At 43.4% G+C, this 8941-nt stretch overlaps 2 protein-coding genes across 2 annotated transcripts; one reads left to right on the top strand and one right to left on the bottom strand.

Moving 5' to 3' along the window:
* The first annotated feature begins 87 nt into the window (after positions 1 to 87).
* On the top strand, positions 88 to 4069 carry swsap1 (SWIM-type zinc finger 7 associated protein 1). Its single transcript, XM_079177108.1, has 2 exons — positions 88 to 439; positions 1428 to 4069. Exons 1-2 carry the CDS (start codon positions 170 to 172, stop codon positions 1983 to 1985), a joined length of 828 nt encoding a protein of 275 aa, XP_079033234.1. The 5' UTR covers positions 88 to 169; the 3' UTR covers positions 1986 to 4069.
* On the bottom strand, positions 4065 to 8107 carry epor (erythropoietin receptor). Its single transcript, XM_079177106.1, has 8 exons — positions 7951 to 8107; positions 7628 to 7763; positions 7096 to 7262; positions 6115 to 6266; positions 5847 to 6003; positions 5627 to 5714; positions 5453 to 5540; positions 4065 to 5090 (listed from the first exon to the last, which is right to left on the bottom strand). Exons 1-8 carry the CDS (start codon positions 8051 to 8053, stop codon positions 4371 to 4373), a joined length of 1611 nt encoding a protein of 536 aa, XP_079033232.1. The 5' UTR covers positions 8054 to 8107; the 3' UTR covers positions 4065 to 4370.
* Positions 8108 to 8941: the final 834 nt, after the last annotated feature.

Raw genomic sequence — 8941 nt, 5'->3', positions numbered from 1 at the left:
AGCGGAACGCGACAGCTAACAAAGCGTTTTTCCACACGGACCGCAGCAGCACGAACACCAATGTGCAACATGTAAACAGACGCGGGAAACTTCAGCGTGAACCCACACAGAATGGCGTGAATATAATTTATATACCACATAACTACGGGGAAAGTGCACCGTGTCCGTCATGACGGACATTTTAACACTCGTATTTAAGACTTTCACGTCACAGACAGGTGGAAGGAAGGAGCTCACAGTTACCCCTCCATCACCACCGACCTGCAGCACGCTGGTGGTGGGAGACACCGGCATCAGCCGCTCCGTGCTGCTGCTGGCGGCGGTGACAGCGGCCTCAGAGCTGGGCACGAGAGTGGTGTTCTTCACCCAGACACAGATCCAGAGTCTCCCGCTCTGTCTGCAGAAGCGGGTTCCCAGCCTGAGCCCAGAGAGTCTCAAGGTACCGATCACTTTCCCCTCAAACTGATTTGTTTTCTCCCATTATAAATGTGTAGCCTAACCAATTAATGAAAGTATTGTTAGTGAATCATTTACTAATGATTTATAGATCGCGAGACCAACGTTTGGGTTGCCAGGTTGTCGAAAAGCTCTCTCAGGACAATACATTTATTAACTCTTCGTTAATTAAGGACTTCGTGGATTCTTAAAAAAAAATAAACAAACTTCAATGACTTAACAATTGTTACTGTAGACTTGAAGGCTTATTAAAAAGTGAAAACTCATGAACATTAATTATTTACTTGTATTTTAATGTCTCACCAGCAAGAGGGATTATTCACAACCTGGCTACCCAACAGTTATGGTCATTAAATCATTTATTAATCAATAATGAAGCCATTAGTTTTATTTCAAATATATCTATTATAAACTAGTTCTGTATATCTTTAATTAAATACATGTCAATAACACAAGCAAAAGGGTGTATTTGTATTTTGTTTTGTTTCTGTTTCATTAAGAAAATATCTTTTATTTTGGTCTTTTTGCTTGAAAACTAAGTTTCATATCTTCTCTTATCACAATATGTCATTAAATAGAAAATAGTACTGTAACAGTGGTGTTTGAGTAGTTTGTTGTGGGTGTAGTGTGTCCATACATGTCAGAGGCAAAAAAAAAAGTAAATTAATTAGTTGATAGATAAAAAGATAAATTAGCAACTATTTTGATAATCTATTAATCTATTGTCATTTTGCAAGCAGCAAAGCCAAATATTCTCTGGTTGCTGCTTTTCCTTAAAGTAAACTGAACATGTTTGGGTTTTGGACTGAAAACAAGACGTGTAGACATCATTGGGCTCTGAGATCTTGTGATGGGCTTTGCTTTGCTATTGCTTGATATTTCATAGACTTAACACTCCAGCTGTATGTATGACCAGCTACCTTGACTCATTCCGAGTCAATTGAGTTTCTTCTTAATTTCTTTCTTGAAAGAAAATCAAGTTTTCCTATCCGAGGACGGTGGAGGAGCTGCTGCAGCAGGTGGCCGGCCTTCACGAGCCCGCCAACACGTACCCGACACCTCCGTCGGTCATCATAGTCGACAGGCTGGAGGGCTACCTGTGCGGCCCCGGGGCCGGCGGCCTCGGTGGATTCCACCCGGGCGAGCAGTCCTGCGCCGCACACCTGTCCGCGCTGCTGTGCGACACCGCCGCCTTCCTCACACAACTCCTGAGGCGACGCTCCCCGAGCTCGGCCCCCTGCCGCGTCATCGCCTCTTTCCGGTCCGCGGTGGAAACCGGGGAGGCCTCCGCCACGGATCCCGCCCTCGATGTGCTTGATCGCTATTTCCGGGTCCGCTGTACGCTGGACAGGGACGGGAGCTACGAAGCCGCAGCGGCCGGACTGCAGGAGGTGTGGCACATTTACCTTTCTGGGACGGGCATCGCAGAGACCTCTTCTACCAAAGACTGTGAGGACAGGCCTGCTGCAGCCCCAGAGTGGAAGCTGCTGATTTCTCCAGATGGTTTAATGGAGTTTGAGTTGGTTTGAAAATCAACAGGACCACAGCGGTTGCAGATGTACAACGTTTAATGAGTTTAAACGTCATAAAGCTTCGTCAAACACAGGAAGAAAGTCTTACATAGTGAAAACATTTACAGACACATTCAAGTGTTTGAATATTGAATAGTGGTTACCAACATTTTTGGCTCAGGACCCTTAAAAACTAAACAAAGTCTATTTATGCCAAAAGGGCAGAAAAATTCACTGTATGCTGTATATACAAATAAACATATATTTTGAAAAGCATATTGATGTGTGAGACATCGGACCGAAGTGGCTGATATCACAGTTAAAGTATTTTACAAATCAGAAGAAATACAAGAAATATATGAAAAATAAACAATATCAAGAAAAAAACATGAAACAAAACATTACCCCACTTCTAAGTAAACGACTGAAAGCGTAACTTTCTCTTAAAATATATGTTGCAGAATACGTTAAAAAAAGCGTAATATGTGATCCTCAAATGTAAAGCAATAGAAACTAAATGTAATTTAGTTTTCATCATCTTTGATAAATCATTAGTTGTGAGAGACAGGCAGTTGGTTGTGGGCTTTGAGATTTGCCAACCTTATACTTTCTTGTCAAAAGTAGAAGTTACCAACAAATAGATATGTTTTTATATACTTTTATTTTTAATTCCAGATGCAAGATGTTTTTCCAAAGCCACACAAGCACGGAAAACATACGGAAGTTTGATTTAAAAACTGCAACTGACGTGAAACGTCCAGGTTAAGACGTACTGTACATGCTCTGCTCTTTAGATGGCAGCAGTGACTAAAAACACAACTTCAACATGTCAAGAGAGAAACTAACTACAGTTACATGAGAATGAATGTGGCCTACAGTAGTACTAATTATACTTCCTTTGTTCCAGGATTCTACATTTGTGATAAAACACAAAAATCACCATTATACTATTTACAAATACAGTGAGTTCCTTCCCATTTGGAAATGACATTGACATCATTTCTGCACAGTTTAAGTATGAGTGTGTTTGATTTATACTTTTGGGTATTTTGAAGTATAAGGCTGGCAATATTCTAGTTTCAGGACTGAAAAAATATATAAAAACTTATGGTAATGGTGGTCCACATTGTGGGATGCTAAGTCATAATTATGAGCTAATAAGTCTGCTGTTTGAAGTCAAATCAACCCAAATTCTTAGTTATTTCCATTAGTTGACTAACTTGTAGATTATTTTGAAGACCAAGATTATGTCTGGAACCAAAGACAATTACTTGGAACTTGGTCATGTAACCCATTTTTTGCATGATATACTATTGAATGAATACGCAAAACATCAAAAATAGTTGATTTATTTTCTCCATTATCTAATTAAATCAATTAATTAATTAAAACAATTTTGACTTAGTGTCTCGTCATTTGGATTCATCCTAATTATCTTTATGTGGCACTCAACCTCAAGCCCACCGGTTCTAACTGAAGATGTTAATCTTCTAAAACTGCTCGCAAATATGTAGCTTCATGTATTAAAATAATACTCTCTAATTTCCTAAAACAGCTGGGCATTGTAGTTTTTAGCGAATATTAGTCAAACAGGAGTAAATGGTAAATTTGTTGAGGACTATTTTCAACAGTGGATTAAAACACACGTTTACGTGAGTTTGACTCAAAGTCAACCACGGTATGTGGTATGTGGATTTGTTCGTACATCACTTTGGTCCAGACGGAAATATCTTAACAATTATTGAATGGTTCGCAAATGAAATTTGTGGAAACATTCAATGTCCCCAGAGGTTGAAGTGTTCAATCTACTGCCATCGTCACATCAAATTTTAATCTTTCCAACACTTTGGTTTATGACCTAATGCCTGCAAACATGGCATTCCCATTAGCCTCAGCTGTGCTTTGCATTTAGTGCTAATTAGCGATTGTTAGCATGCTAACTCAGTAAACTATGAGGGTAAAAACTAAGATGATGAACATAGTAAACATTATACCTGCTAACTATCAGCATATTAACATTGCCACTCTGTCATTTAGGATTTAAAAGCACACTTAGCTCAAATTTGCATAAACCACTATGGAAACACTCCCTCAACTTGAATTTTGGGGAATTATATAAAAGAAAAGCTGCTCTGATCTACAGGATAGGATACTTACAGATCAGCATGCAGAGTTTTTCACTGAATATCAGTATTTGCTGTAAACCACAGCTGTGGTTTGGATAAAGTAGAAACAATGTACTGTATGTACATCCAGCGGACTCTTCCTCCTGAGTCCTTTAGCTTACACTTCGGTGCCAGTCTGCTCCCAAATTCTTGGTCCACCTTTCTTAACAGTTGTTGAGAGGCTATATGTAACTTTGGGTGGATATCCAAAAACCCTTCACTGAGCCTGCTTCAAGGCTCAGTCCATGTGCTGCCTCGGCAGGAAGGGTCTTCTAAGAGCAGGTATCTCGTTCTCGTACTCATTGGCGTAGATGACCACATTTCCAATGTCGCCTACTCGGCTCATGGGGCTGTAATCCATCGAGACCCCAGAGTCTGCCACTGCCATGTAGGTGTACCCGGGGTCTTTGGGCATCCAGGCGTGGTTTGGGTACTCAAAGCTGGAATGTGACGAACGGCCGGAGCTCTGCTGCCCGGATCCCAGGTCGGAGTGAGATTTACATGACACCGTCTTACTGGAGGCGAAAAGCACCTCAAGCGGTAAGGCCTTCTCGAGAGCGTCGTCCAAGTGACCGTCTTCTCTTTGGTTGTTGCCACTGAGGGTGACGTAGGCGTCTTGGGACTCCAGCAGAGAGGACTTGGAGCAGGGAACTGGGTTCTGGTGGAGCGCCCTTAAGCGGTCCATCAGCCAGTGGTCGTGTGGTGTGGCTCTCAATCGCTCTGTCAATGCCGACTCACCCCTTTCCAACGGCTCTCTCTCGACCGGCTCTTTCATTTCATCCTTGTCCTCCTTTCTGCCTGTGGTCGAAGCTCTAAAGGCCTTGGGTGGCAGAGGTGGGAAAGGCAGCGAGGGGCAAGGGCTGAGCTCTGACAGGACCTCCAGAGGAGAAGGGCATTCTTCTGAGTAGAAGTACTCTGGAGTCAACCATATGCCTCCGTTGGTCTGACCCAACCACTCCTGTACAAAAACACAACAAAGGATATTGAAAACTCCTTGAAGCCTTGGATATTCTAAAATGAAGATGGCACTTTTTTTTTATTTTCCTGTAACACCACCATTGTGTCTCGACTACCATTGGATGGATTGGCGTGACAATCAGTTCAACATTTCAGTTTGTCCGCACTAAATAGCAAATGTTAGCATGCTAACACACTAAATTAAGACAACGAACAACATGGTAAACATACACGCCAGACATGCCAGCATTGTCCCTGTGAGCATGCAGCATGCTGACGTTAGCATTTAGCACAAAGCAGCTTTGTACCTAAGTACAGCCTCACAGAGCCACTAGCATGGCTGTAAACGTGTCTCGGCCTTACCTTAAAGTCCCCACCATAAACAGTGAAAAGGCCTTGGAACTTGCTGTCAGGAGTTGGAATAGTCGGCCAAATCTTCTTTATGACAAACCTGAAAAGAGCACAGATGCTGAAATTACAATTCTGCATTTGTTTTTTGCGGTTAGTACATTAGTTATGCATTGCTGGTTATCTGACCTTCGTTGGGACAGGAGCATGGTGAGAGACAGCACAATGAGGATGAAAGAGATGATGAGCGTCAGGGACACGATGAGTAGGTCGAGTTCTGGAGGAGGCACACAATGATCAAAAACAGGTATTGCATTGGGAACCAACTTGGGATTGGATTGGATCTGTCCATGTACAGTGAAAATGTGGGATTACATATTTCTTTGGACAGCCTTTTAAGAGTACTCACCTGCAGGCGGTGTTTCCATGAACACCGGGTCACTCCAGGCGCTCCAGTAGCCGTTGTAGCTAATCCCGTCCATCTTTACACGCACTCGCACCTTGTACTTCTTGCCTGGCTGCACGCCTCTCAGGATCAACTCTGAGCTGGCTTTTACCACCTCCACCTGCAAAACAGTCCCCAACTCATCGATACGGTCCACATTGTCCCCAACCATTCAACCAACCTGCTGCACAAAGCTTCATGGTTGTGCAGGGCATTAAAGCAACCGCCGTACCTGCGCCGCGTGGTTCTCCGCCGCGGTGTAGCTGACCTCGTACATCATGCTGTCATACATGTACTTGAGAGGAGGAACCATCCAGCTGACATTCAGCTGGCCTTTCTCACCGGTGCTGCTCACTGTCACGTTAGCAGGAGGGTCCAGGAGAACTGCCATGCAGATAGACAAGAGGCAGCTTGTTAGGGAGGATTTTGACGGAAGTCTGGGAAAGACCATTCTTCCCCAAAAGTCCGTCAGACCCTGAAACACTATATTCTTTGGCCATGTAGGGAAAAAGGCTATAAAACACAACACTGACATCGTATCACCTTTTAAGTTGATATGAGGTTCTCACTTACTTAATTGTTACTCAAACTTGTTTCCAAATTGTTGCCTATTTACACTTCTAGCAGATACACAGCAACATTGGCATTTATTTGGAGACACGTTGATGTCCACCTGATGAATGTACGAGCATTATTCACTCTCCTTTTAGCTCTGTTTTTGGTCTCCACCACCTCCTGAGGGAAATATCTGGCTCTTTATCTGCTAAATGTTCCACTACGTCAAACGAGCTAGCTGCTAACGTTACGTGTCTACCGTTTTGGTGCTGGGCAGGTAGTGTACGGTGGGTTTTTCAAGCTTTTTCTCAAGAATAGTTGCAGCTAAATAAACATTGATGAGAGCCGTGATGACTGAACCAAAATAGGGACGTTTCGGGCACCAAAACAGTAAACTGAAAGACATTAAAACACTCCTGCAGGACCTGCAGATTTGGGTGATAATGCTCTCAGAGTTTGTCACTAAACGTGAGTGCTTTCACATACAAGTTGTCATGTGATAAGCACATTTTGATACGGAAATATTAATTATAGCAGCTTTAAAAAAAAAGGTATTGGGAATTTTAGAGTCAATGACAATGAATGTAATCCATCACTCTCACACAAACCTGCTCTGACTGTGCCGTTTAGCGAAGGCAGTGGCAGTAAAATAACTTACAGACGAGCTCGATGAGAAGGCTGCGACGGTGGAGCAGCGCTCTCCCTCGATGAATTTGTACGTCCATTGGGACAAACATCTGGATTTGGTTCAGGTGGCAGACAAACAGCCTTTTCCCGCCCGCTAGAGGGAGGGCTCTCAGTGGGCACCTGCTGCTGTTTTCGTTCCTGACAGAGGAAGACAAAAAGCACTCAGAGGGTTCAGAGAGAGGTGATTTCTTTTTCTTTTTCTTGAATGAGGCCACTTAGAATTCAGACATGCTGAATGTTGCTATTGTTTTATCTATCTGGACTGATGTATTGACCTTTTATTAATAACCAGGCCCCTAAAAATAGTCTGTAAAAAACGTTTTTAATCCTTCAATGTATTATTCAATCACCCTGGTTTACTGATCAGAATATAGTTTCATGTATAACTTGTTGCTTGCAACAGAAAACGAGGAAATAAAACAAAGAACACAAGCTTTGAACTGCAATCTCATGACCCTACTGGACACCACATGGCCTGGTTGTTACTACTGAAGGGGACTTACTGGTAGGTGTACGTGAAAGTGTACTGGTCCACAGAGCCGGCCGTCTCCTCATCTTCCTCCCAGAAGCATGTGAAGTCCTTCCTGCCTTCAGCGAAGCACTTGGGGTTTGCTGGCTGCTCTTTCAGCATTATAGACACTGTGGAGGTGAAGTTAGAGGGGGGGGGGGGACACACACAAAAACAGCTTGTTATTGTTATCCTATAGATTTGAAATCCAATATAGGAAGAATAAACTATGTTTTTAATCTACCTAATACTTACTTTACTTTAAAAGGGGCACTTTTGATGTTCTACAGCTATGAATGAATAAAAAAAGTCTCTTACCTTTTTTTTCGAAATCTCGTGTACCCTCGACGACGGACGCTTCTCGCGTGGCGCAACATATCCCGCAAAGCACCAACAATCGGCTCAGGTGAAAGCATTTCATCCTTCTGTCTCTTCTGTGAAGACTTTGGCCTTCTGTCGCCCGCCAGCATCACTTGAAAACAACCTGCCACTAACGGGTCTGCCGCAGCTCTCTCAGGGGGAGGCTTGTTTGTTTTTTTTCCCGTTCAGATACCATGGATAGCGCAGCGCAGTTTACGCGCCTGCTTGTGAGCGATAAGCTGCGTAGAGCCGAACTGTTTACTTTCTCCAAAAAGTCAGTGAAGGAGGGGAGGGGCACGTGCACTCTTGCAAAACTTTTTACTCTCCCGTTTGGGGGGGGGGGGGGGGGGGGGGGCGTGAATCACGCGCTCATTGATGTTTACCACTTGCTTAGTTTTTTTGTTGCTGTGGGGGGAGTGAGAGGAACTGAGCCTTGGACGTGCGTAAAAGCGCGCAAACGTGACAGAGAAAGAGTGAGATGGATGGATGGTTAGATAGATAGATAGATACACAAATAAGAATGATAATAATAACAATAATACAAATAACAATAATAGTGCTACTAATGCAAATAATAACAGTGAAATAAATAATTTTATATTTTCTAAATGGGTATATGTCTGAGAACCTGTCTCGAGGCTGAACTGTAGTTCACAGCCAGGAGCTGAAGCCTTGAGTAGATGGCGCTCAGCCCCCTTTTCTGAATCCCTGCATGTGCCCAAGTAACGGAAAACCGCAGAGTAGCCTACTCACACGTCCAAGAGGCAGACCTAAACGGTTTCTTATCTACTTGCTGCATGTTTTCTTCGTTTGACCAACATTATCAGCGCTGCAGACGCCCTTGTTTCTTCAGGGGAGTGGGAGGGGGAGGGGGGGTAGTGGCCCATCCCCGTCCGTTTAAATGCAATTCAGCGCCTCTTTTGCGTCACACGAGAGGGGAGAAAAGACA

Source organism: Pholis gunnellus (genome assembly GCF_910591455.1).
Source record: "Pholis gunnellus genome assembly, chromosome: 17".
Lineage (NCBI taxonomy): Eukaryota > Metazoa > Chordata > Actinopteri > Perciformes > Pholidae > Pholis > Pholis gunnellus.
This window is presented reverse-complemented; position numbering and strand designations above follow the sequence as displayed.

Bases quoted from the DNA above. Each gene is read 5' to 3' on its own strand.
- swsap1 (XM_079177108.1), top strand. From the start codon at position 170: ATGACGGACATTTTAACACTCGTATTTAAGACTTTCACGTCACAGACA. The intron at 440-1,427 runs GTACCGATCACT...CTTTCTTGAAAG, and splicing joins TGAGCCCAGAGAGTCTCAAG to AAAATCAAGTTTTCCTATCC.
- epor (XM_079177106.1), bottom strand. From the start codon at position 8,053: ATGAAATGCTTTCACCTGAGCCGATTGTTGGTGCTTTGCGGGATATGT. The intron at 5,715-5,846 runs GTGAGTACTCTT...TGCCTCCTCCAG, and splicing joins CATGGAAACACCGCCTGCAG to AACTCGACCTACTCATCGTG. The intron at 5,091-5,452 runs GTAAGGCCGAGA...GTTTTTGTACAG, and splicing joins TTTATGGTGGGGACTTTAAG to GAGTGGTTGGGTCAGACCAA.